The sequence below is a fragment of the Pestalotiopsis fici genome (assembly GCF_000516985.1).
Source record: "Pestalotiopsis fici W106-1 unplaced genomic scaffold PFICI_Scf_13, whole genome shotgun sequence".
NCBI classification, from domain to species: Eukaryota; Fungi; Ascomycota; class Sordariomycetes; order Amphisphaeriales; family Sporocadaceae; genus Pestalotiopsis; species Pestalotiopsis fici.
Genome location: NW_006917103.1, coordinates 1 through 27,835, shown reverse-complemented (window position 1 = coordinate 27,835; position 27,835 = coordinate 1). Strand labels below are relative to the sequence as shown.

The 27,835-nt window shown below is 46.4% G+C and overlaps 8 protein-coding genes across 8 annotated transcripts; 4 read left to right on the top strand and 4 right to left on the bottom strand.

Moving 5' to 3' along the window:
* Positions 1-341: 341 nt before the first annotated feature.
* On the top strand, positions 342-849 carry PFICI_14406 (uncharacterized protein; the record flags this gene model as incomplete). Its single annotated transcript, XM_007842987.1, has 2 exons — positions 342-618; positions 683-849. 2 exons carry the CDS (start codon positions 342-344, stop codon positions 847-849), a joined length of 444 nt encoding a protein of 147 aa, XP_007841178.1.
* A 768-nt stretch (positions 850-1,617) lies between these two features.
* PFICI_14405 (uncharacterized protein) lies at positions 1,618-2,529 on the top strand (the record flags this gene model as incomplete). The annotated part of the gene is made up of 1 exon (XM_007842986.1): positions 1,618-2,529. One exon carries the CDS (start codon positions 1,618-1,620, stop codon positions 2,527-2,529), a length of 912 nt encoding a protein of 303 aa, XP_007841177.1.
* A 2,203-nt stretch (positions 2,530-4,732) lies between these two features.
* Positions 4,733-9,747, top strand: PFICI_14404 (uncharacterized protein; the record flags this gene model as incomplete). Its single annotated transcript, XM_007842985.1, has 5 exons — positions 4,733-4,735; positions 4,933-5,874; positions 5,943-6,086; positions 6,185-7,187; positions 7,247-9,747. The coding sequence occupies 5 exons, from the start codon at positions 4,733-4,735 to the stop codon at positions 9,745-9,747; spliced, it is 4,593 nt and encodes a 1,530-aa protein (XP_007841176.1).
* A 1,383-nt stretch (positions 9,748-11,130) lies between these two features.
* PFICI_14403 (uncharacterized protein) lies at positions 11,131-13,007 on the bottom strand (the record flags this gene model as incomplete). The annotated part of the gene is made up of 2 exons (XM_007842984.1): positions 11,131-12,268; positions 12,331-13,007. 2 exons carry the CDS (start codon positions 13,005-13,007, stop codon positions 11,131-11,133), a joined length of 1,815 nt encoding a protein of 604 aa, XP_007841175.1.
* Positions 13,008-14,144: 1,137 nt separating this feature from the next.
* On the bottom strand, positions 14,145-16,270 carry PFICI_14402 (uncharacterized protein; the record flags this gene model as incomplete). Its single annotated transcript, XM_007842983.1, has 2 exons — positions 14,145-15,838; positions 15,910-16,270. The coding sequence occupies 2 exons, from the start codon at positions 16,268-16,270 to the stop codon at positions 14,145-14,147; spliced, it is 2,055 nt and encodes a 684-aa protein (XP_007841174.1).
* Positions 16,271-17,073: 803 nt separating this feature from the next.
* Positions 17,074-17,518, bottom strand: PFICI_14401 (uncharacterized protein; the record flags this gene model as incomplete). The annotated part of the gene is made up of 2 exons (XM_007842982.1): positions 17,074-17,320; positions 17,415-17,518. The coding sequence occupies 2 exons, from the start codon at positions 17,516-17,518 to the stop codon at positions 17,074-17,076; spliced, it is 351 nt and encodes a 116-aa protein (XP_007841173.1).
* A 714-nt stretch (positions 17,519-18,232) lies between these two features.
* On the bottom strand, positions 18,233-19,030 carry PFICI_14400 (uncharacterized protein; the record flags this gene model as incomplete). The annotated part of the gene is made up of 4 exons (XM_007842981.1): positions 18,233-18,527; positions 18,584-18,685; positions 18,735-18,878; positions 18,939-19,030. 4 exons carry the CDS (start codon positions 19,028-19,030, stop codon positions 18,233-18,235), a joined length of 633 nt encoding a protein of 210 aa, XP_007841172.1.
* A 1,213-nt stretch (positions 19,031-20,243) lies between these two features.
* On the top strand, positions 20,244-21,657 carry PFICI_14399 (uncharacterized protein; the record flags this gene model as incomplete). Its single annotated transcript, XM_007842980.1, has 4 exons — positions 20,244-20,426; positions 20,488-20,735; positions 20,792-20,926; positions 21,018-21,657. 4 exons carry the CDS (start codon positions 20,244-20,246, stop codon positions 21,655-21,657), a joined length of 1,206 nt encoding a protein of 401 aa, XP_007841171.1.
* Between the last annotated feature and the right edge of the window lie 6,178 nt (positions 21,658-27,835).

Sequence of the window (27,835 nt, the reverse complement as noted above, 5' to 3'; positions counted from 1 at the left end):
CGCGATGATCAAAGTCATGCTCAGAAAAGTGGCACGGCACGTTGCATTTAGTCGATTACTCTGACGCAAACTATAGTGTAGAACAGCCGAGCAGCGCCGCCTCACCGACGATGCCTAGTATCGTTGAAGCAAAAAAGGTGGTCCATCTGAGTATTTAGGGAACGGGATAGACGCGTTTGGTTGCTCAACAAAACACCATTGCCAAAAAGCTCCCTTTGATACAAATCTTTCCAGACTTTGCTCATAATACCTCTCGCACTTGTCACCAGGCACCACACTCGCAGCACTTACAAGAAAGAACCTTTGAGTGTCAATATATCGTCCTTGCCGCAACCGCCGCCATGCAATTTACAATTCTCGCCGCTCTTGCGTCTTTTGCTGTTGGCACCCACGCAGCCGCCATCAAGCTACCCCGTCAAGGAGCTTCAAACCCGCGCCTGGCTCAATTTCGCGTCTTCTCTGCGGCAGGCTGCTCTGACCTAAACGAAGGCTTCTACACGGTCGATACCGACCAGGCCAACCAGTGTCACGACTTTTCGGGTGAAAGCGACTCCACACCCAATGGTTATGTGTCGATTGTACTCCAGGGCACGACCGCTGCGGCCGCCAACTGTGAACGTGAGTATACTCTTGTCCATTTTGGGTACAGATCAAGAGTCGATTGCTAACATGGAAATCAAAGTCTTGCTATACTCTGACACCGCCTGCTCAGAGACTGAGACAATTTCCTCGCTCGACACTTGCGAAGATGCTTCAGTAGTCCAGGACGGTGCATCGTACCCAACATGGAACTCGTACTATTACAAGTGCACCAGCAGCAACACAACGGAGACCAGCTCAACGGCATGAAGCAACATTGCAAGTTGCGTGGGAGTACAAGACTTTTTTGGGATTTATTTGCTTTTCTGCATTGGAGTACGGGCATTCAAGAGGCGTACAATTTGCATTAGTTGGCTTTACATGTTTACCTACTGGGTATACTATGGTTCGGATGATACCACACTCCCTCTTACGAAAACGACACGAACGACATCTACAATACAGCAGACGACAAATGACGACACTCCTTTAGTCAAGGACGAGGACATGGATTAAATATCACGACATTCTTTTCAATTACGGGCGCAAGTTCCAAGGTACTAAAATTGGGCATAGAATAGACATTTCAAAGATCCGACTACCTTTTATATAATTATAATTATTGTTACAGTCTCAACAAGATGCCATGACTTACAATTCGAAATAATTTTGCATGCATCGCGGGATTATAGTAGAGATATCAATTTCTTGGTCAGCAAGGTAGGGCTCTTGAGGGGCTGTCCTGTTTGGCAGGATGGTGGGGTCATACCTACAGTTAGTAGCTTGCAACTGAGAGGCGCGCTGCAAAAGCTCCCGAGCTGCAAATTGAAGCTCCCGCTCTTATGCGCCAACAGACGCTTCTTGAAGTGGTTCAAAATTTCATTTTTGCCCTCAATCTGGCACCAATCAATCCCACCACACACGCAACAGCCGCGCGTGGAAACAAGTGCACCAATTACTACACAATTGCAAAGCTCGAGACCCTCAGTGTATTGCTGGAGCCTTGACTCAAAGACGGGACAAGACCCTTGAGCGAAGATGGGGTCCGATCTGCCCTCACCGCGGTCCCGCAACGGTTCCAACAGAAATGATTCCGGACGCGACAGGAGAACAGAGAAAAGTCATTCACACGAGAGGGAGAGAAGACGCGACAGACGCTCCAGATCTCCGCGATCCCCAGATTCCCGCCGGCGTACCTCGCGATCGCGAGACAGACACCAGCGCCGAGACAGCGACAGACGAACGGAAAGGGAGAGAGGAGACAAGTATCGGCGTCGCCGGTCTCCCGACGACCACAATGAAGCGCGCAGGGACCGCTCTGATCGGGACAGGAACAAGCGACATCGCAGAAGAGACGACGAAAACGACAGCGAAAGCAAGCAAGTAGTGAGGCGCAGCGGGCCGCTGCCCTCGCAGGCCGACTCATTTGCCATTGAAAAAGGAGAGGAGCCGCCCAAGGAGAAAGAGAAGCCCAACTATGGCAACTCGGGCACGCTGGCGGCTGCCTCAAACTCAATCGCCCAGGCAGATGGATCAACCATTGTGCTCAAATACCACGAACCGCCAGAGGCAAGAAAACCCTCACCAAAGGACCAATGGAAGTTGTTCGTGTTCAAGGGAAAAGACATTATTGATACAATCGAGTTGAATGCCCGCACTTGCTGGCTCATTGGCAGGGAAATGGCCGTCATTGATATTGCTGCTGAGCATCCAAGTATCAGCAAACAACACGCTGTTATCCAATTCCGATACCTAGAGAAGCGAAACGAGTACGGAGACAAGATTGGCAAGGTTAAACCTTACCTGATTGATCTTGAAAGCGCCAACGGGACCATGCTCAATTCAAAGAAAATTCCCGACAGCAGATATCTGGAGCTCAAGGACAAGGACCTTGTTCAATTCGGTCACAGCACGAGGGAATACGTAATCATGCTTGCGCCCAAAGACTGACGATACTTGAGCACCCAAACGCCCTGCATTAGATACTTGACAAATGCATACCAAATTCAAAGAAGCATTCCCGCCACATTGGTGAGGCCGAGTCTTTTCAAATGCACAGCAAATTCCTGGAAACGGCATGGCCAATCGAGTCGACAGGCCCGACTGATACATTCGCAAGCTTTCTGATGCCGAGAAATGCCCTTTATGGGTGTTGCGAGTTTTGGGCATCATGCGTTGCTAAAGTTCTAATCGTCGAGGCAGCTTTTTGGTTTATTCCTCATTGGTCGACCTCGTAGTCTATTCAGTACAACCATGGATGGCTCATGTTGACAAATATTCACAGAGCACGCATCATCGCTCTACCTTGGCATTATTTATGATGCATAAACTGTCCCGCTTTATGCAAAGGTACGATTGCTTTCTTTCATCGTCTTGTAGCTCTTGAGACATTGCTTGAGATGTGACGCAAGTCCCCAAGACAATTGAATCAAAACACTCGTCTTACTTCCTCTCTCGGTTATTTGACGAGGTAATTTGTCTGTCCTATACTTAATCCCGTGGCTTTCGGCAGCTTGGCCGAATGATGTGAGCATTGCGACCTGGGCACAAAGGTGCATCATCAGCAGTTCAATTTAGCTCCGGTGAATTTCATGGCGGCATCATGATCTTTTGGTGCTGCTATTGGTAGAAATCGGTCAACTGTTCCTGGTGGCTGATCTTGGCTTCGCCCACTGGGTAAATGCCGAGGAGGCAACCCTACAAGAGTGCCACTGGTGCTAAAGAGCAAAAGGCTCATAGCCTTCCCGTTGAATGATCCGGGCGACCCTCTTTACTGAGGACGGGGATCACGTCAAGGATTGCCAAAGAAAACTTGACCAGATCGACACATACTATTTTGGTATTTTGGCAGGCTACAGGCCTCGGTGGCCTCTGAACCCAATCTGATCTCCATTTCGTCGCCCCTCCCAGGCAAGGTAGGGGTTCTATATCCCCACCATCCAACCACCTAATCCAACCTCCTTGAAATCAACTTGGTCATGCAGGCCGCCCAGCGAGCGCGATACTACACTGTACGTGAGAACGGATGCCGCGTAGTAGCGACCTTTAGGCGCTTCCTTTGAGGTCATTTATTTGACAGACGTCATTGTTGCTCCCACAAGCACGATGCATAGATTAAGCTTCCTGTCCAACATGTCGTGTAACTGCAATCAGTACATGCGCCTTGTGCTGCGGCACTTGAAAGGGTAGCGGCTGTCCTAGGTAGTCTTGAAACTCGAAGGAGGCAATATAGTTCAAGCCCAAGAACTGCTGCCTGTGTGCTCGACACTACTGGAGCCTATTCCAATACCCCAGATTTGAATATTGTCCTCTTTACGGTACAACTGTAGAGATTGTGGACGGCAACGTCTTCTTGGACCCCTTTACAAGTTCTCGTCGAAATATTTATTTCTATAGATGGCAAGCTTTCAGACACAAGCTTTCGCACTCGCCCCTTGGCTTGCCATGGTACATCTTGATTTTCCTTCAACCCCAGATCACCACCCCTGCTTCCCGCCTGTGGGATGGTGTACCGCCCATACGCCTTGGCACGACTACGCCCATTAGCGTTTAGTCATTCTGCCTTGAGGGGGCTCAGCTGCCCGACCGACATGACTTTAAATCCTGGCCCTTGACGAGTGAAGAGAACTTGGTGCCTCTCTCTCAGCAGTGTGTGACCGGTTTCCCTCGTGACATTGGCGTCGTGTAGTGCGCAAACAACTCTATAATCCTCCCGGTTGCACGCGCGATGTGACTGGTCGCACAGCTTTGCGAAAGAAGAACAGTCTTTGGCACCGTCCAGTGCGTCTTCCAAAATCAGCGGACCTGATACATTGCAGTCAACAGCTTTACCTGGAGCAACACGTTGCGCAATCTTGCAAGGGCAGTGTCTCGAGAGCTGCCCATTCGGCTGACTCGCCCAACTCATTTGTACATTCAAGGACCACACCTACTTGTTAATCTGTGTGCCTGCATTTGCCGATGCCTTGTCCTACATGAGCTCGAGGCGTGTCCAGCACCCTTATAAACTAGTTTGCGCATTCTAAATACCCGTTCTTGGTGACTGTCTTGCTGCACCTACGTATCGAATATACAACCCACAGAGGAAAAGAGAGACACACAGAGAGAGAGAGATACGACACAACAAAGGCTCTGGTCTTGCCCATTCGCAAGCATGGTAAGTAGTTTTGCACTACTATACATGACCTCTCTTGAGATCGGGCCCTCTTGCGCAAGATCGCGGCACTGGCAATGTCATGATTGGCGTTGGATGATCCGTTGGTCGACGATAGCTGAGTCAGAGCCATGCACTGCGGGACGAACCGCTCTCGATTCGGGATAACGGCAAAGATACTGACAGGTCCCTTACAATAGGGCTCGATCAACAAACAAATCTCGAGATTCGAGACGACCGCCGTATATACCCACCCCGACGCAAAAGTCGACATTGTACTCGTCCACGGCCTCAACGGGGAGCCGCAAAAGACATGGACTGCCAAGAATGGGGTCTTTTGGCCCACGGATCTGCTGCCCGGCTCACTGCGCGATGCCAAAGCAAACATCTTGGTCTATGGTTATAATGCCGATGTTTATTCCAAGAAGCATGGGGGGAATCCGAGCGACAACTTTATTTACATGCATGCACAAACTCTAGTCACCAGTTTGACGCACTATCGCAAAGATGAAATGTCCTCGAGGAATCCCATCATATGGGTGGTTCACAGCCTGGGTGGTATACTGCTAAAGAGGGCGCTTCTGTACTCAAACGACCTCAAAACATCACAACATGAAGACTATCGTGGCATCTATGTGTCAACATATGGCATCATTTTCCTCGGCACTCCCCATACAGGGTCAGACATGGGATCGTGGGCTGTGACGCTTCAAGCCATGTCCGATGCCGTTGTGCCCAAAGCATTCTGGCATTCGGAATCAATCTTGCTAAAGACTCTGAAGAAGGACAATGAAACACTCCAGAATATCAACAGCCACTTTCTCGACATTTATCAACGATTCAAGATTATGATGGCTCACGAAAACCACGCGACAGATCTTAAGGGCACCAAGATGCTCGTTGTCGACGCACAGTCTGCCAGTCCTCAACTCCCGGGTGTGGGCTACTTTTCCATCGAGGCAACTCATTCCGGCATGTGCAAGTTTGACAGCAAGAATGCCCCGGGCTATCGGACAGTAGCCACCTCCATCAGAGACTGGGTCGGCGAGGCCCCGGATGTTATATCAACTCGATGGCGAGTGGAAGATGATGAGAAACTGGCGAGAGCCAAACACGAGATTGAAGAACGAATGAAACCCTGGGTATGTCCCATGTTATTTCGCAAGCAGTACCAGACACCAGAGGGCCTCTTTGCTAATGTATTTCCTAGCTCAAATCACAACAACTACAACCGGGTCCGAGCTCCAGTATGTCAGATGCATCAACCCATGCCTCTATTTCTGGCGGTGGCCAGCCATTGCTCCCCGAGCGTAGCGCCAGCAGCCGGCATAGTTCACCCTTTGAGATTGAAGAAGTCATGGAAAGAAGCATGAGCACTCTTGGACGTCCTTGATTTGAGAAGAATGCAGGCTGATCAGACGTTTGTTTATAGTACCTGATCCGAATAGTCAGATAGATTCTCCTATCGATGCAAAACCGACCCAAGGAATTGGTGATGCCAGTAGACTGCAGCTGCCCGAGCCGGATGCGGTAGACGTTGGCCCTGAGCCGCCCTCTCAAGATTCGACGGATTTTGATACTTCCAACGAGCCATTATTCGTCAAGCCATCCGTCTTTAAACCAAACACGTTCTTCAAAGGCCGAGATCGCGAGATGAAGGACTTGCACAAGAGGCTGATGGATCGTGCAAGGAGGTCTGTCGGCACCTCGTCCGTCCTTGTTCAGAGTATGCCTGGCGGCGGAAAGACACACTTGGCAAGGCAATATGTCTTTGAGCACAAGTACGACTATCCAGGCGGCATATTCTGGATCAGGTCCAAATCGATTCAGGAACTCGAATACGGGTACTGGGATATTGCCAAGACTGTAAAACTTCGAGAAATCGAGGGCCTTGATGAGGACGAGCTCAACGACAGAAAGAAAATGGTCAAGGCTGTGCAGGGCTGGTTAAGCAGGAATGAAGGCTGGCTATTGGTGCTCGACGGTGTCCTCTTTGACCTACCCAGCCTAGAGACATTTATCCCCTATGCAAAAAACACGAGCATCATCTACACCTCGACCGAAAAGACGGCTGGCGAGGAATATCAATTCGACAACCCTCAGGTAATCGCGCTAGACTCGCTGACGCCGCGAGAAGCCCAGGAGCTGCTTCTAGAGGAGATGGGCAAGAGAAAGCCTTGGAACCAAGACGATCTCAGTCGGGCAATGGAGCTCGTGCAGCTAATGGAGCGACTTCCACTCATGATTCATGTTGCCGCCCAGCAGATGAAGGCAACTCGGGAACCTCTATCCAAGTATCTTCGCGCCTACAAGAGTCGACCCAAGGCTGGCAATTTGCCAGCATACAGAGCTGTCCGAGAACAACTCGAGCACAGAGGCAATTTCGCAGCCCTCAACCTCATGTCGCTACTTGCATTCTTTAGTCAACATATTCCCGTAGAAATGTTGGCTTGTGGTGAGTCAATAATTCTCCTATGATACACTAATACCAGTTATTAATCACGGCGCATACAGGTCTCAAGGCATTGACAAGAGAGACGCCCGTCAAGACTTCGGATCCCCAGACAAGAAAGGGATCGCTCAACAATACCTTCAAGGTTCTCATTGCCTTTGCCCTGATTGAACGCAATGAGAATGACGAGACGTCTTCGACGAGTGACAAAAGTTCTCGCAGTGTTGACATGGCTCAAGACAATCTGGACATTCTCAGGATCCACGGAATTGTACAGGCCTTTTTTGTTGATGTCCTGGCTGACGAGAGATTGGCTCACTATTGGCTCGCTCGTGCAATTCATGTGTTTTGCTGCGCCTTTGATGAAAGCGACCGTCGTATTCAGGACGACTCTACCACGGGAATGCCAGAAGACTATCTACGATTCTCAATACATGGCAAGAAGCTGTCGGGGTTCTTGGACCGTTTTGAACGAAAATATCCAGAACTCTCTGATGCTCGGGAGCTTCTAGAGACACGGTTGGATGGTATCCAGATACGAATCGACCAGCTCAACAAGCGAAAAAAGACGACTGACCAGGACGACCAAGAAGAACAAGTCGTTTCGGTATTCGAACGCACCAATAGCTTGTCAGAAGTAGATTCGTCTACACCTCCAAGCAGTAGTAGCTTGGTTCAGATTCCTCTGTACGATGAAAGCAATGTGCCAGTCGAATCTCCAACACCATACAGCCCCGCGGATCATAATCCTTACCATTGGCACGTCACTTTTCCCTACGGCATAGCTGTACCCGAAGATGGGGACATTTCGAGGACGGTTACTCCGCAGCCGGCACCTACAGAAATCTTTGAATCAATATCTGTGCCCGAGGACTATGAGACGCAGCCCCAAGCAACCGATCACCGGACGGTTAGACGACACTCTGAGCGTCGGTACCGGGACACTGCTGGTGCTTGGAGAGCAGCGCCGCAGATACTCAGTGACCCTCGTGTCAGTCTGAGTAGAGAAATTGTCAAGGGTGTCATTAGCCCGCCATCTGCACCTAATCAACGCGCGGAAGGGGCCGATGGCGCTGCCAGTGATCGCGGCGCCAGCAGCGACGCCGAAATGAGACTCAACAAGATTACCAAGGCGGCCCCTCCCCCATCAAAGGGTGCAGTCGCACAAGATGGCATTCCCCTCAAGGAAGGTTCTCTGACCATGCGCCCCAAGCTTATCCCAGGCCGGCCCTCCTATAGCGATGCTCATGCCAAGGAAGCTGTCGAGAATGATAACCCTACTGCAACATTCTCCAATATCCTGGGAACCGGGCCACCACCATCGTCGAGCTACACGGCTGCAACACTTTTACGTCTTAAAGAAGCAGGCGATAAACCCATTTCCACAGAAGGGCTCGCACCGGTCAAGGTCTCAAGTCCGTTGAGCGCCGGTCCTCTGACGACAGTGTCTACCTCGCCGACCCTGTCACCACAATCCCCATTGTCCGAGATACCCGACGTCGTTGATCCATCTTCCCAACACGGCTCCAGAGCTTCATCTGGTCAGCCTACACGCTCGGCAAGGTCAAGCCCAATGCAACTAGCCGGACCATTCTCACCGCCGCCAATACCGGTTGAAGTTCACCAGACTAGCAGTCTACGCTCTATCCCAGGAACTGGCGCAGGCATTGAAGCAAGCATCTACAGTCGACCAGAGGAATTTGTCGTATACGAAGATGAGTACGAGCCCATGACTCATTCGCTGCCGTCTGTACGGCCGTATCCTTCAAGCCGGCCGCCCAGTCCACCTTATCCGCACGGATCTCCCTTGCCGCAGCCACTGTCTGTATCAGTTCACCCCCCACCTTGGACAGCATCCGAAGGCCGCTTGGAGTATCATCCTCGCGGCTACTGGAGCCAGCCCATGAGTCGTGATACCTCTCATCAGTCAACCAATAGTTTGGGCTCAACACATTCACAGCCTTTGCGCAACAGAAGTCCTCTGATTGCCCCCACCTCAATGCAGGGTGCAGGTTCTGCTGCCAGTTCTCCCGGCGTGCAGGCCATGCAGCGTCCCCAGAGCAGAAGGCCCAGTGTTGTCGAGACGGAGCCCAGTCCTCTTCTCGGTTCTGCAGGTTTCGAGATGGAACCAACAAGCTACCAGATATATCACGACTCTGTGCGCGGACGTCTCAGAACAGGAAGCATTATATATCCGGCACAAGTTGTTCATGTCGTACCTGGCACATCACAAAGACCTGGCTTCTTCCGTCGCTTTAGCAGACGCCGTCGCGGCACGGCCGCCATGCAACATCGCAGAGCAGGAAGTGCAAGTGGCCGCTTGACTAGAGAGGATCTGGGAAACAGCACGGGTCTGCGAGGAAGCCCGGACCTGCGGGGAACCGGCGGTGCATTTCATACTAACCCTGGTTACGGAACAGGAAGCGGCCAAGACATGGCAAGGTCGGCGTCGGGTAGCGGAGGTTTCAAGCTTGATGACGGGACGGTTGTTGGGTTTGGGTCTAGTTCGACGCCCGGAGAAAGATCATACTCCCAGGACAATGTTGGCCTAGGACTATATTAATTGGATGAACCACCACACCATCATCTGTGCCCAATAAGTTTTTGGGCCCGGATTATTTGCATTTCTTGAGTATTTGGGACAATTTATGCATTGACGGATCAGAAAAGCTTGCATATCATATAATATCATGGCATGGAGTTGGCATTGGCATATTTAGATGGCGATCAATGCTTTTTGCACTTTGCTTTTGTTCTTCAATTGAGAATAGTTTGTCTTGCACTGCGAGTGGCCTTGCCTCGTGGAAACAAGTTTTAGAGTAGAATAATCACCGACATGTCAAGGTCATTGTTTCATGATTCCACTTTTCAAATGATTTATGGTAAAAGGTCCTGAAAGAGGATTGAACCCCGTCTTCTGACTTGTTGCCATGGCCGGGGCAGGACCAGTGTCTTGCTTGGAATATTACAGTTTTGCGAAAAATCGCAATATATCAAGCACTGGAAACTTTGTGGAGGCGTGAATGATATTGCCGCACAACCCAGGGGCTTGCGAATGTCCATGGGTAAAATTGTAGAATCAGCCTGAGCGCAGACCACAACTCTCAACTATCCATTCAATCTCTTCTCTCATCCCCATCGACTTCTGCCCTCTCATCCCGTAACCGCCTTCGCTCGGTACTTTCAGAGGGTCGATCAAGCCCTGACTTGATGACGAGTCCATCAGCCCGCTTGACACCTGAGCGCAGGCAGACAAGAGCCGTTGGCCAAAAGATGGCCCAAACAACAAGCTGTGGCGCCACAATTTGCATTGGACCTTTTAGTCTTCGCCGTTGTACCTGAGTAATCCATAGCAAACGTGCTGCCGCCAAAGTAACCAGTGAATAGGTCATGGTATCCTTTTTCCGGGACAGCTTTTCAGCGAACCAAAGTTGAGATAGCCGGGGCGGAAGCTGAGCCGTTGCGGGTGGCGTTGGGGGTGTTGGAGCGGTAGATGAAGACATTGCAACAGGATATCTTGCGAGGTGTCTCGTGATAGGCCGAAACGGATTTGTGTGATATGCACAACCATAAATGGGCAATATATTAAGAGTGCGACACGTTCAAGACATTGCACAGAGTGATAAGAGATGAGTAGACGATGAATTAAAGTCACGAGGTTGGAGCAAGCTCCGACGGGCTTAGTCATCGAGGCCTAAGCGGGGCATTAAGCCTTGTGAATGATGAATTGTTGCTTCTACATGCTATGCAATATGATCATTACAAGTCGCATTTCCTTGTTTTCCATGGTCTGGTCTGTGATTCATGAGACCGTTACTTGATGCAAAATGGATGCCCTCAATCTACGCACTATGTTTCGTCGCAAAAATTGCTCGACTGGTAGTCAACAGCTCAAGAGGGCACAATATCGTCTTGTTCTCCACCTTCCTTTTCGACGTCTCGTTCATCAACACCTCGTCTGCCGTCCTGCAGCTGCCTTCTCAGCGGCGCGTTCCTGTCGTCTTTCCTTTCGTTCTTGTGCCTTTTGCGCTCTGAGCTCATTCTTCTCTGCGTCCGCCTTGAGCGACTTGATTGCTGGGCTCTTGGCTCGGATTCTTGCTCCATATTTGTAGAATACAATAGGTATGGGAATCATGGCCACTTCGAGCAGGCCCAACAGCGTGCCTGCCCATTGTGGCGTGAGCGCTGCGTACATGCTTGCTCCAGCCAAGGGAAGTGTGCCACCGAATATGCTGCGCGTAACGGCATTTCCAGCGAGGGCAGATGCAGCATAAATTCCGTACGAGCCAGCCAGATAATTGCTTCCATAGATGAAACTGATGGTGTTACCGGCGCCAAAAGGGATTCCAAAGGCAATGGGAATTGCCCAATGAATGGTGACAGGTAAACATGTCCAACTAAATACCAGTTGCCCGATGGGAGTCAAGATGGCCCCAATAATCATGACTCTCGCGGTGGCTTCAGGCGGAACCTTTCCCGTAGCTGGGTCTTTGGGGTGGGAGTTGATAATCTTGCGAAGGAGTGGCTCGCTCAGGATGATAATCATGGTTCCAATGCCGATTCCAACAAAAGCCAAACCCGACATGCCAGCGCTCCAGCCACGATACTGCTGGAACACTATTGGATAGGCGACGAAACATAGGTATAGAATGCCGTAAATGAGCGATATCCAAAGGTTAAAGAACCACAGGATGGGCTCAGTAAAGAAGAGAACAAATGGGCGGCCCAGATTGACCTTGATCAAGTCAATTGTTGAAATTTTGTTGTCGTATCGTGACCACCACCGCTCATCATCGGTCTCTTTTCGGATACGGGAAGCCTTCTTTTGTAGGATTATCGGTGCATAAGTCTCCTTCGTTGTAAACATGGTCAGGGTACCGGCACCAGCGAGAATGAGAACGAGCCAGTTATCCCAGCGCCAGCCCAGATACTCAAAGACGAAACCACCGATTAGCGGCCCAGTCACTGGTCCGTTCAAAGGCGCAATGGACCAAAGCGACATGACCATGGCACGCGTCTCTTCAGTTGAAATATCCACCACGGTTCCTGCGCTGTTGGAGATCATGGCGGCACCAAACAGCGCTCTGGGCAGCGGTTAGCATCTGGGCAGCACAGTCTCGGCTCAAAAATGGCCAGAATCACTTACCCAAAGAATCGAACAATGATGATCTCGGCCTGGGACGTGGCAACGCAGCTGGGTATGACGAGTACGGTGAAGATGACCATGCAAACAATATAGACAGGTCGGCGGCCCCATAGCTCACTGGCGGGAGCAACAAGCAGACTTCCTACCGCAAGGCCCAAAAGATACGTCGTCAAGCCCAATGTGACAACAGTTGTGCTTTGAACACCAAATTCTTCCTTGAGGCCAGATATTGTGGCTGTATAGCTGGTGCTGTAGAGAACGACAGTCCAGGTGGTAAACGAGATACAAAAGGTGACCCAGGCACGATAGGCTCGAGACCAATTTCGAGGGTTTTCTGGGTCATTGTCGACAAATACGATCTCGAAATCCGGTGGACGTGATGCCGAGCTGCCAATACTTGTCGTGGTCCGAATTTGCGTGATTGCTGCCCTGCCGTAATCTTCATCGTCCACTCCGTAACCTTGGGAGATGGCAAACTCCAAGGGGGCAAGTGGGTCGCTGTCGTCCGAGGCATGAGACGTGTGCGACACATGCGATGCTCGACTATGCACACTGGTCTGTTTCTGCAGTCCTTGCCGTGTCTGTGAATGTGGCGAGCCATTTAATTGCCCTGGTGCATCGTCTTCCGATTCGTCAATCGTCATTGACGGACGCGAGTGCTCTTTGGCGTTGGTCATTTTGAAGCCAGCTTCTTGACTCGGGATGTAAAAGGTTGCTGCTTCTGCCCAGCTAGAGATGCAACCAGTCGGCTCCGACAATCGGAACCACAATATCTCCACGATATATTGGGGGAAGTGGATGTCCGGGGCTGCGAGGACTGGGGACAAGTCCAGAGCTGCAAGAATAAATCATGTCAAGAGGGGAAGATTTGGAGCACCCTGTGAGAAAGTGAATGACAGAAAGCAGACATCATAAAAACGAGATCAGACTGAAAAGTCAAGACGCGAAGACGCGAGAGTGCTCCATTGGGCATGCACCATCTTGCTGGGGGGCCATGCCAGTCTTTGGCGAGCCATATGAAAATGTCGTTGCGGCTTTCATAGCTTCCGCAGACTGCAGTAGCTATTCCGCGGGAAATGCGTGTGCATTCCGAGATGCCCCGTCGACTAGAGAGGATTTTACGAGATCCTGGTCAGTAAATGGGCCATTCTGTGAATGATGTGCTTTATTAGTCTCGAGAGGGGATGGATGCCAAGGACGGTAGGGCGCAAATCCATGGCCCCGCTCTGGCGATATGTTATCGATTCAGGGTTCATTGGACTAGGCGAGGGCTGTAAGGCTTTTTTCTAGTGTCAATGATTAGTATAATAGGAATTGGGGAAAAAGTGTAAAGCTGATTACAGTGCAAGAACAACGTTGAAGCAAAAGATGGATTACATGAATTGATATCACTCAATTCCGACACAGAGGATATGGTGCACTTGATGCGTATGCTTTGCAAAGTCACTTGTGAAAGAATTGCCTGCTGGCACAATAGTTCTTGATTCATCAACATATGGTCTTCACAATTGGAGCCGTCATCTCTTTATTGGTTTGACCATGTGCTCGATGCAGACCAAAAGTATGTCCACAAGGATTCCCTTGGTGGAGGTATCATTTACATGTAATTGTCAAGTATTCCGTTTCCGACCAACGCCACGCAAAGTTTGATCCTCAAAGCAAACGACACATGCTCAAGTGGTTAGTTCTTGTACAAGTGTCAAGATATTTTGTGCCCAGCATTTCAGCAGACGCATGAGAGTAAGAAAAGCCGTGACACCTGCTGCGACATTCCTATCCATCAAGGCAATATGAAAGGTTCAGCGCGACAGTCACTAATAAAGATTTTGTATGTCCACTGGACCGTTGCCATGTGTGCCAGCTGATCGTCCAGATGTACCTTGCTGTGTGTTGCTTGAAGAGAATGAATTGTATGGGCCAGTCGAGGCATGAGGGTGGCTCGCTTGGAAGCCAGAAGGTCCGGTCGGCAGCGATGGGAAATTGTCATCATACGAGACACCCAAGTCTGGTCCATTGTATGACTGCTGGTTGCGACTACCAACATCGTCTAGGGAGCGATAATTGTGGCCACCACCTCGTCCACCACGGCCGCTATTCTTGTGACCACCCCGGGGTCCAGTCCGGTAGCCTCGATTTGATGTGTGATTGGCATTGCCGCGGTGAGAGCCGCTACGGCCCTGATGCTGAGGGCCTCCGCGACCGCCATGAAAACTGCGGTCTCCTCGACTATTGGCGAAGCCGCCGCTGCTGTCACGAGGACGGTGCTGGCCGTCATGATCGTCACCAGTGTGCTTACGCTTGGACGTCTTGTTGGCAAACAAACTCTCGTATGCGTTCTCGTTGGGATCCTCGGGCTCGATGCGGAGCAGAACCTTTTCTCCAACAACTGTATCCAAAATGTATGCCTTGTCTGGAGACACGGGTTGCCAATTCTGGATTTTACCGGCATCCATGGGTCGGGCACCCTTTCTGATGGCGAGGACAACAAGAGGGCTGGGATTGTCAGTGTGGTAGGTGGCGCTCATAGGAACCGGCTCCACGGCTGCGGCCCAGATGCTGTTCTCGAAACAGCCAGTGCCTGTTACCTTCCACTTCATCTTGGCGCCCATTCCCCCAACCTTTTCCAGTATGGTGTGTGGGCACGGCCTGGGACAGATCATGATGTTGTTGCCATGAACCTTGATTTCGTTGCCCGTTGGGAAGTTTGACAATTTCAACAACTTCTTCGTGTCCTCCTTGCCAATCATGTAGCTCGTGAAGAAAACGGTCTTCTTGATGACCAGCGGCCCTTGCGGTCGACCACCACGTCGCGGCGGCTGCTGGCGTAGGAGCGCATTGTGGCTGTTGATCAGATGCTGGATTTCGGCAACCTCGACGACCGGGTCCAGGAACGTGGAGATCTCGGCGACTTGAATCACCTCGGCTGTAATGGGCCCTCGAGTTTTTTGTCCTCCATAGCTTTCTTGCCGCTTATTGTAGTCGCTGAAGAAGTTGCGGAAGCCCGAGACATGCTTGACGCGATCTTCGTACACGCGGATCTCGGCAGCATGCTTGTACGTTTCCATGAGCGATTCTAGAAAGATTTGCTTAAAGTGCATGGTGCTCGAGAATCGCTCGTTGCCTGGTCCGACGGCAGGCTTGAGTCCAATCATGTCAAAGTCCAGTCCCTTGCTCGCCACTATGCGCTTCAACAGGTCTGAGAAACCTCGCTCGGATCTTCCAGTCAGCATGACGGCCAAGGCATCCTTTTGTTCCATGCTGAGCTTGACCAGCTCAACGACCTTTTCATTCCACCATCCGTCCCAGGCTCGTTGTTCCTCTCGCTCGACACCATCGCCAGTTGCTGCCAGAATGCGCGAATCGTGCCACCAACCGCCATTGATGAAGACTTCGGGCGATGCGAGACTGCCGAGGGTCTGCCCATTCCAGAGCTTTGGGTTTGGGAGGGGGGTCTTGAATAGCGTATTGTCAAAGTCGTACACGTGAATGGTCTTGATGGCGTCAACGGCTAGGACACGTTAGTCGCCCTGTCTACTATCGCCTGCCACGTCTGTAGAATTCAAAGCATGTAAGACTTACGAGGAAGCTGTTTGTTGAGAATGGACCATCTTCCCAGCGCAGTAATGGTATGGGTATTGGTGGCAGATCCGTTCTGAAGGGCGCCATTGGAGGCGCCAAAGCTGGTTGACATGGTCCGACGAACAACTAAACTCAAGAGACTTCGAAATCGGTAGCTAAAGGTATTCATCCAGCTTCTCACGCGGTCATTGTGCCAGCTTGGCTTTGGTGTTGGTGGGCAGTCGGTTGCGTGCTGGATCGCGAGTGGTGATTTTGAAGTGGGAACAGCTTCAGTGATGTAGCGCGACACTGAGTGGGCCGTTGACGCTTGGGAGAAAATAGCATACAGTTCCAGCGGTGCAGTTGGGCCAGCGCCCGCCATGGCACTAATGTAGGCGGGGCTGTCCGCTAAGCCATTCCACTACAGAGTGCGCAGATACTGCATTGTGTGCATTCACATTCCCTACCAGTCAACTGTACATTAAAGCAGAATAAATCTCCAAATTTAGATTGAATCATACCGCGCATCACGGGCTTTAGACTCAACAAAGTTTGCAGTTCTGCCGCTTTCATCTTGTCGGTCCATACTGGGGCATACCCGTGGACATTGCCTGCCTAACGTTCATGCAGCATTGCTCCCAAGAATGGCCATGACGACAATTACGGAATAACTAGATGCATATGGTGAATTCTATTTCTTCACCATATAAGAGAGCCATGTGTCACGATCGAGGTTGACAGCTTTGTAATGGAAACTTGATATAAAATGTAAATTTCACCTCTTCTCATTAATCGCTCATGTCTGCGCCAGTCTTTGTATCAAATTGGCAGGGACGCCACCAACAAGAGATTCCGGTTCAATGTCCTTTGTGACCACAGCTCCTGCTGCGACTGTGGTGCCTTTTCCAATACGAACTCCAGGGAGAATAATCGCTCCTGCTCCGATCCAACAATTTGCTTCTATAAAGATGGGCAGAGCAAAGGAGGTCCCCCCGACTTGCTCGCGTGCTCGCGAGCCCGCCAGTGAACATCATGTGTGCCAGTACAGATGCATACATCAGGCCCTATAAGGACGTTATCGCCAATGACCACAGGGGCATTGTCGTAAATGGAAACACTATTATCAATAAATACCAGTATAATGGCAATGCTCATTAAAAAGTGTAGTAACTGAGTGGTCAAGTCTCACCTGCGATTAATGTAGACACCATCTCCAATCAAGATGTTGCAGCCCCAAGTGACAAAAAAAGGTGGCTCAATATTTACTTTGGTGCCCAATTTTCCCAACATGCTCTTTGCCACTTGCATTCTCCTCGAGGCGAGCGAAGCAAGAGTGGCGTCCGAGGGTATAGAGGCATCATTGAATGACTGTAGTTTTCTCATCATGCTGACTTTGTATTCTGCAAGCCGAGGGTCCTTGGAAGTTTGAAAACTGCAAACGAGGCCATGCCCGGGTAAGAAATACAGTTGAAGAAAAGGTACATGGAGTGCAAAGTAGCCTCTACTTCGGGGCTGAGAAGACATACTGTTCTCCCTTGATCATCTTCTCAAACTCATCACACCAGGGAACATCAACTTGACTCTGCTGAACAAGAGCCATCACTTCCGTGCCTGTGTTGGAAACTGGCATTTTGGTATGCAACTGAGTGGTCAAGAGGGCGCTGCGGATCAGGTCATACAAGTTGTCGTTCTATACAAAGAGCACTGGTTGAAGAGCATCATGAGCAGCTGTGTGGCTGGATTAGAGGATGGGAATTGGCACACCACGTGATGGATCCCCGCTCCAAATCCGAGATGGTAGTACAATACACGCACAATTGACAAGACTACAAGTCCCAGCTTACAGAGCCAGACCTTGCTTTATTATCATGATTTCGAGCATAATATAGGTATCAAGGTTCATTTTATGATTTGTACGTGTTGATCGACACAATAACCAACGGCAACGTGCGCATATCGATTGCAATGACCGAGATACCAGTTTGTTTGCTTATATTGCTGTTGACATTGGTTTTATCAAGGCTGGGCAAAGACTATAGTAGTTAACACGATGCAAGATGTTGGAGAAGCGAAGCCTAGGAATCATTGATTCTATCCGGATGCAAAGGCACCAGCCATATCTAGATATTTTGTCAAGAGGTGAAATGAATGGCCAAACACAAATGGTGACTCAGGAGAAGCCCGAAAATCAAGACTGACATTGAAAAGTTTTCCGTGATCCAGCACAACACTTTACCACGGTTAGATGTGCAGAGAATGATGCAAGTAATGTAAATGTACAAGCTTTGCCTTGATGTAAGGTAATGACATGATTGAAGAGGTCGCCGTACAAATCTCGCATTGATTATCTGATAATACTCGATGCAGAACCGTCACTCCCATCAGGTGTTCTTGTTCTAGCGGTACACATATTGTCCAACTCCTCTAATGCTCGCGTTGCCGGTCCGGATCCTTTGCCCGATGTGTCTCTGAGCTCGAAAGCGTCCACTCCGTCCATAATATCAGGGTGGCTGGATGTATTCTGGTACACACCATGACTCATGCCTCTGCTCCGACTCTTGACCTTGTTTGCGGCCCAGCGGAACATGGGCCATAGTGTTGGAATGTTGCCAAATATGATGATTACATCCATTTCGGCCCTGACTCCATGATTAGTGTCGCGCTCAATTTGTTCCGTACAGGATAATGCACTTACGTATACCAAAGGGTGATGGGAGCCCAAGAATATGTGATATCATCATGATTTGCAAGGTTCTTTGAGATTAACCAAGTCTTGATAATGGTGCACATGGCGGCACTGCCATATTGTGAGTCCTATTCCTCTCCACAAGTGCAAGACATCTTACAAGACCCCCCCTCCCATAATGATACAGAGACCAACTTTCATCTTTGTACTCATGTTGAGTTTTTTGATGACAAATGGTGGGAATAGGGCGACAACAATGTCCATGAAAGCATTGTAAGCAGCCTGTATGTCACCTAATGCCGCTCTATGGGCAGAAAGATGTCAGCTGAGCTTCCGAGACGCAAAAACTGGCTAGTCAACTCACTGAACATTTGCATCCATGCACACGCCTTTGATGTTTGGATCCCATTGCGCGCCAGCCGGTTGACAGAATCTCACGATAATAACAATAGCCATGATGTTGAGAGCAACCATTACAAAACAGATGCCCCATAAGAAGATCATTTGCCACCGCTTTGTCGTTACGCCCAGAAGCCGGAACAAGAACGTCAGAACTGAAAGCTTACCAAAGCTGGAGCAGATGATGGACCATGCTGGAGCAATGACGGTGTATTTGATTGCCTCGGATCTATCATGTGCATTTATTATGTCGTTTGTATGGATTCCCAGCCCGTAAGTAGTGCCTACAGTGACCAATGCAGAGCAAATAATGGCAGAAATCTGTTGACTCGACCGTCAGTTCAATGCCAATTAATGCGCGGTGCAACGAGCATGACTTGCCGTGGCGCATGCCATGAAAATGTCATCCCAACCTGCTTGATGGATGACTGCTGTTCTACCAAGTAGCCTGGCACATGTGAGCAATATTATCACGGCACCTAGAATCCAGGATACCGTATTGATGGTGGCGACATAGGTGTCTCCTGGATCCGCCATGATTGTGGTTCCTGGCTTGTAGGCATGCCAAAGAAGCAAGAGGGCAAGTAGAGGCACATTTCTCTTTAATGGGAACAACCTGATTAAGCTACCTCTTTGGAAGCCTGATCAACCCGACGTTGGCCATTGAATGCAGGAGCTTGAAACTATTGACTGGTTCCAATCACCCTGTAGTTGTTTGCTCTTATGCTGCAGCCAATCCATGCAATACCCGTATTGCTGCATGCATGGCAGGCAATATACTGGGATTGGAATTTACATGGTGATGCAGCTTGCAAGTTGTTTGCTGCATGCTGGGATTTCGCACATCCCTTGCTTGCCATGATATGGTCCAATGGATCCCTCCCGCACCGGGTCCGCTCCCCGTCATGATATCTCAGCCCTTTGCAGAGCTCCACCCGATAATGCATCGGTCCGACAAATTGTGTGAATGGGTCGGCAAAGTTGCTGTGGAGCAATATGCCGGCTCACCCTGACGAATTGATGCACTCTCCGCTTGAGCATGAAGTGGGTTGTATGGGTCATGGTGTTTGCAAATGAAGGAAAAGAACTCGGGCCCAGGGTCATGTGTGCAGAGTATTAGAAATGGCAGTACCCCGGGCCCTCGAGTCACCACAAGGAAAAGTCAGTTCCCTACACACACGTGTATCCCATTTCCCAAGCGTTCAAGTTCTTAACATTGTTCAAGTACCTAGACATCCTTTCAAATTCATGTTCATTGAATATTCGCAACATGTCGACGAGTCCTTCCAGAGTTTCAGCTCTCAAGAGTGCTACCAAGGTGCTCTCATCTCTGCAGGGTGGATCGGGAGAATCTCTCTCGGAATCCGAAAGAGTATCAGCCTTGGCTGAAGCGACAAAACTTGTAGCAGCATTGGAAAACCCCGAAGACGCATCATTAAAGTTTGCGTACATGGTATGTTTGGCACTTATTAAACTGCTTGGGCAACCAAAAGTATCTCACACCAAGACTGCAGCCAGGAGCATGGATGGCCATCAGGACCCTGGTTGATCTCAAAGTCTTTCACATGCTGTCCGAGAAAGAAGCAGTCTCTGTATGCGAGCTTGCAACGAGAACCGGAGCCGATGAATTGCTGTTGACTAGACTACTCCGAGTACTTGTCGCACTTGGATATGTCTCTGAGAATGGTGTCGGTCACTATGGTCCGACCAAGTGGACAATGCACTTTAGCAATAGGTTGACAGAAGGCATGATTAAATTTATGTAAAGCCTCAAGCTGCACTCCCCAACAAAAGTCTCCGTGGCTGACGAGTCTCTAGCTACGATCATACCATGCCTTGTCTTGCAGCCACTCCCACCTGGCTAAAGGACAAGGGGTATCCCAATCCCATTGACCCGAAAGACAGCATCTGGCAAGCGGGACACGGTAACTGTAAGGAGCTGACATTTGAATGGTATGAGCTATCCCACTCTGAATGCTTATGTCTATGATTTTCCGTATTTGGAGGTACTGGTTTGGAATGGGCTAACCGACTCTTCGATCAGGCTTGCTCTTCCTGGCAACGAGTCATATTGGGACGATGCAAACTCCTTCTTCGAGGGCGATAGAGGCAGCCGCCCTGCTTGGTTTACATGGTTTCCCGTGCAAGAAAAGCTTTTGGACGGTGCTGATGTCAATGACGACGCCATCTTGATGGTTGATGTGGCGGGAGGACGTGGACATGACCTGCTCGAGTTCCATGCGCAGTACCATGCACAGCCTGGCCGTCTCATTCTCCAAGATCAGCAGCCTGTTCTCGACAGTATCACTGATTTGCCCAAGCGAATCGAGACGTATGGACTGGACTTTTGGACTCAGCAGCCGGTCCCCGGGGCGCGCGTGTATTTCATGAAGTTTATCATGCATGATTATGCCGACCCAGATTGCATACGCATCTTGCGACATGTGGCAGTGTCTATGCGCAAAGGATATTCCCGATTAGTCATTAATGACTTTATTCTCCCCGACAAAGGTAGCTCATTATTGCCAGCACAATGGGACTTGATGATGATGGTGTTCCTTGCTGCTTTTGAAAGAACGGCAAGCCAATGGAGGACTCTGCTTTCTGCGGCGGGACTTGAGATTGAAGGCATGTATTACCCACCAGGTGATGGTCAAGGGATTATTATCGCATCACTTGTGTAATAGCGTACCTGCTGTTATAATAGACTATGGTTTTAATCCTTAATTCCTGACTAGTGTCATGGTATATATTGTCCTCCTCTGTGGGCATATAAGTTTTAGTTCGTGATCGTTTCCCAACGATTACGAGTATACTCTTTGCCTTTTTCGTATAATAATAATAGCATATTTTAATAATTATGCTCGCATTTTCCAAAGCTTTAATTCGATGCAAAATTCGACCCGCCCGCGGGTAATTAGCGTTTCGAAGAATTTTAATTTTATGCGTATAAATGCGTAAACAAAAGATTTAGCTCCGTAAAATTATATAATATTATATTGCACGGATGTTAATATAGCATCGTATAATGCATAAAATTATATTGGATTTTCTTATTTAATATTACGAATATACACCTTTATAAAATAATTATATTGGATTTTCTTGTTTAAGCCTTTGGGTTAAGGGTAAAGACTTTGCTAATTAGCAGGATATGCCTTTTAATTAATTATATTTCTCCCTTTAGGGATAAACCCTTGTTTCTCCCTTTGGGGACAAACCTTCGTTTTTTTTTTCGGGGATAAACCTCCGTTTTTTTTTTCGGGGATAAACTCCCGTTTCTCCTTTTAAGGATAAATATCTTTTAATAATAAAAATAACCGTATATATTTATATTAAAACGAATCGCTAAAAATAAATATATTAATAATACCGATTAATAAAATATAATAATTAGTATAATAGCTATAAAAAGGATTTATTTTAATTAACGAAACTATTCGCAAAAACCGGGAAAAAAAAAGTGGATAAAAGATAAAAAAATTAACGCGTATTTAAAAAAAATAAATAAAAGGATATTATCGATAAAAATTAAATCGAATTAGCTAAAAAGGCTTTAAACTACCTGTTAAATAATACCTGTTATGTTCCCAGACCGTGGGGATATGTCTCTTTTGGTTTTATGGTATAATGGTATTATTTAATAATTAAAAGTCTTATTCGCTCGCAAGGGCCACCCGTGCATTAACCAGTGGGTTAGCGATTTACGCATTTCCGCGATAACCTAATAGCACAATTAATAATGCACCGAATAAGGGGAGGTTCTGGGTTCGATCCTTAATTACGTTATTTAGCTAAAAAAAGACGTAACGGAGCTAAAAGCCTATTAAAATACTAAATATCCAGCTCGCCCGTAAAAAACTACGTCCTAGCTAAAGGGGTGTGTTAAATAATACCTGTTATGTTCTTAGACCGTGGGGACATGTCTTTTTTGGTTTTATAGTATAATAGTATTATTTAACACTATTTAATTAAAGCCCGATAAATACCGCTAACTGCTCGCGTTTATCCTTATTTTTTAATCTCGATTATCCACAGCCTTTAATCTTTTTTTCGGGCAAAAATTATTATATTATAATATTATTAAATATATCGAAATATAGCATAAACGACTTAAGCCCTTTTAGCGCTAAGCGAGCTAAAACGTTTTTAAATAAACCGTTTTTTTATAAAATAGCCGAGCTTTATAAGCTTTATATTATAAAAATACCGGTAAATGCTTTAATTATTATTTAAAATAAAAGCTATAATCGTATATTTAATTTTTAGCAAATAAAAAAATTAATTTTAATATTTTAAGCCGGATCGATAAATCGCAATAATAGCGAATATTATTTTTTAATACTTTATACGTTTTTAAATATTAAGGCTATACGTTAATATAACGGTATAACTATTATTATTATTTAAAATAATATTTTTAATTTTTTATATTAGCGAAATATATATAAAGAAAAAATAGTAAAAATAATAACCGGTTAATATCGGATCGTAATATTAAAAAAATATATATAATAAAATAATGCTTTTAAATAACGCGATTTTTAGTAAATATATAAATTTTATAATAATAATATAATAATATTTTATTTTATATTTTTATCGCTAATAATTATAAATACGCTATTTTTTTAGTTAGGCTTAAAATTATATATAAACCGTTAAAACCTATCCTCCCAGTCCGAAGGAACCCTACGTCGAGCTCGTCCGTTTTATATAGGCACTTTTGGCTCCACTGAAAAGACCGGGGGTAGAGTTCGTTCCGGTCGGGGACGTAAAGTTCGTTCGATACCAATCCCGCCAGAACTTTACGAAAACGGACCCGATCGGGGAGCAAAAACTTAATGTTTAGGCCTCCCGATTAGCGCGGTTCCAACGGTCTACTTTTTATCGCGATCCGACGGGCGCCGCAGCCGCTACGGCCGTTTTATCGCCGGCGAGGCCTATCCCACAGCCTGGACGAACTTTACGTCGAGCTCGTTCGTTTTGTATAGGCACTTTTGTCTCCACCGAAAAGGCCGGGGGTAAAGTTCGTTCGATCGGAAACGTAGAGTTTATTCGATACGAATCTAACTAGAACTTTACGAAAACGGGCCCGATCGGGGAGCAAAAATTTAATATTTAAGCCTTCCGATTAGCGCGGTTCTAACGGTTTATTTTTTATTACGATCCGACGGGCGCTATAGCCGCTGCGGCCGTCTCGTCGCCGGCGAGGCCGTCCCCGCGGGCGCAGGCAGCTAGCCGGGGTTTATTAGTTGCCGGTAGCTGCGGGGGGCGGGGCCATAGCTTGGGAATTTTACGCGTTCCCGTTAAATTCGTTCGATTGCTAGACGGATTTAACCTAATTTAACTATCCCTATCCTAATAGGAGGCTATACCCATTTCGTCGGACCAGATTACTATTACTATTATTACGACGTCCCTCCCGGCCGCGGGCTAAAATAAAGTCGGATAAACGAAAAAGAAAAAATAGGCCGATAAAATAGGTTTATCGGTATTATATAAATTCGCTCCCCCCTGCTTTTTTTTTTCGCTATATACTGCTTTTATTTATTTATCTTTTATTTATATTTTTGTTCGTTATTCCTATTTTTTTTTTTCCTTTATCCTTTTATTATTTCCTTTATTTTAATTTCGACGAAAAAAGAGATATTAGAGGAAAAAAAAAAAAAACGGGGTTTATATAATTATTTCTTATATACCTATTTATATATATATTATTTTATTCTGGTTTTTTATCGTAAAAAAATAGTATTATTTATCTATCCCTTTATTTATTTACCCGATTTCCGTATCGTAATTTGCAGCTAATGCCGCTACGCTTATATAGGCAACGAAATCGAGCGGTATTTATTTAAAAACTAATATAAAAGCGTTCCGACCAATAAACGTAAATTTATTAGGGATACCGTATAAACGCTATACGGTATTATCTATATATAAAGCCAGTTTGACGATTTCGCTTTCTTAAAGCCGACGCGCGGGCCGATTTTAGATTTAGGCCCGCTTTATATAAATAATATAGCTTGCGATAATTATATATATATCGTGCGCTATGTTAAAAAAATATAAAAGTATTATAAATAAAAGCATAGGTGGGTAAATAGCCGGAAATAAAAAGGGCAAAAGAAATATATAAAAATAATAGCCGTCCCGTAAAAGGAAGGCGTTTAATACTAAAAGTTCTTTTTAGGACGGAAAGTTAGCCGATATTTTAAGGTTTTCGGAAATACTATTTTAATAATAAAAATACGAATAAAAAAGCAAGACGGCGAGTACGACGAATAATTATTTAAGCGACCTTAAAATACCGAAATACTAAATTTTATATGCGGCGATTTAGATTTAGACCTAACCGACGTACTATAATAATAATAGGAAAAAAAGGCGGAAAAAGCGGAAAAAAAAAAGGAGGCAGAAAAAAAACCGCCGAGGACGTTATATAAAATACTAGCTATTAAAATATCCCCGCCTTAATTATCGCCTAATATCTAATTATATACCTTTAGCCAAAAAAGCGTATTATTAAATAAATCGGCTAGCCGGGCGATTTATAACGTAAATAAAAAGCTAGAGCCGAACCCGTAAATACGGAAAATAAATTAGGCGCGGTATTTAGTAAATTTTAAAAGCGAAAAAGGCCTAAAGCGCTTGTGTAATACGCTATAATTATTACGGCTAAACGAAACGGCCTTATAGGTATTTTGGGATAGCTATACGAAAATAGCGAACGAGGCGCAAAAGCAGGTATATAGTTTCGAGGCCGGTGCCGCTACGCTTTTTAAAATAATACGCGATATAAATATTAAAAAATATAGCCCGTTTTAGCCGCTTATAGCTAAAAATACATAGGTGCGCTATCGTATATTTATAAATAAGCTGCTTTTATATTTATAAAAGACGTAAAATTTATAAAACGAAAAAAAGCCGCGGTACGAGCTAACGCTATTATAAAATAAAATTTTAGGCGATTTAAAGGTATTACTTTAGCCGGGCAAAAACGGGGAAAATATAGTAGCGGCTTTTTTATTCCGAAAAAGCAGTAAAAAGCAGGACCGCCTAAACGACTTAGTAATACGGCTATTATTAGCGCTATTCGACTATTATTATTATTTATTGCCGTACGAAAGCGTAATTATTAGCGGGCTAGCCGTTATAAATATCCGGGACGATAATAACTAAATGGACGTATTTAATTATACGAAGCAATATTCGGCCGTTATTAAAATTATACGTATTATAATTATAACGCGGTTTATAATAAAAATAAAACGGAAAATCGAAAGCAAAGTCATAAACGGCTATTAGCGCGAAAAGGCCAAACTCGCCATAAAAGGCCTATTCGAGCGAATACGGAAGCGTATAAATAGGTTTATAATTAAGGTATCCGCCCGGTCGCGGCTAAGCGTTATAAACTAGATTTTGTTAAACCGTACGTACGGTATAGCCGTTTCATTTAATATACCGTTCGAAAGCTATATTTAATAGGACGGGCCGCGGGTTTCGTATAAGCGTATATAGCTTATAATAAACGACTTTCGGAAAATAATAAAAAAGCTAATTAACAAAATTAAAAACCTATTAGGTACCGCGTTATATTTCGACCGGGATTCGACGACCCAGGCATCCGTCGGTTTCCTAAATATCCCGTAAAATACGCTCGAAGATAATTAATTAAATACGAAATTAGGGTATTAGTTCGCGCTCGACGAAAAAAACCTATAGCCCGTTAGCCGCTTTTAGTTAGCGCAAAAAATCTTTTAGCAGTAAAAATTATAGCGACAATAAAATAAAAATACCTAAGCGCCAAACTAGCCCGCTACCCGGCTTAAAGCTAATATTACCTTTAATAAGCTCGTAAACGCTATTCGCGGCCGGCTGCTTATTTTAATATATATAAATAAAAAAGGCCCGGGCCATAGCGCAAAAATCCTAAATCTACGGATTTAAAATATTAAATAAAAAAGCACGCGTAATATTTTTATTTATTATAAAATAATATACACTATAATTAAATATTATAAAAAATACCTAGCGACGGATAAATTTAATATAATTTACCGCTTTTTACCGCAGGAAGTTAGCGAATTGCTTATATAGTATTTTTAGCTAGTGCTCCCGTTCTAATAAGCGATTAATAGCGTGACTTAATAGGCAAATTATACTAATCCGTTCCTATTTAGCTAAAATACGGTATACGGCCAGATATCCAAAAAGTAAAGGATAAAAATAAAAAAAAAATACGAGCTAGGCCCGGAGCCGCTATTTAATAGTTAGGCGACGCGTAATAAGGAAAACGGCGACGAGCTCGAGCTAAAAAAAAAAAAGTTAGCTTCCGGGATAATTAGCATATTATTTAATTTGCGGATAAAATGCGGAGGCTAATAACGTAGCTTATAGGTTAATATATAAAAACCGAGGTAAATATTAATTTATAGCGGTATATATAGATTGCGATTTCCCGTAAATTTTTAATTAGCGATTCCTAAATCGTAACGTTTAAAAATAAAGATTCGAAAAGCGTAATAAGCAAAACGGATATTTTATTTACGAATTATTTATTTTTTACGCAAAACGTCGTTTACGCGCGTAAGGCTATAATCCCGTTTAGCATATTTACCCGTAAAAATAAATTCGAAACTAATAATAAAATATAGCACCGCTTCCTAAAGCTCGGCTAAAAATAAAGGACTATAATAGGGAAGCGGCGCCTAAAGCTATTCGAACAAAACGGCGATAAAGCCAGGCTTAAGCGGCAGAAAAGGCTGGCCGAAATTAATATCCTAAGGCGGCTAAAGCAGATGCTAAACGACCCGGAGGCGCAATTCCGGCCTAAATAAGAAAGGGTTAGGGTTAGGGTTA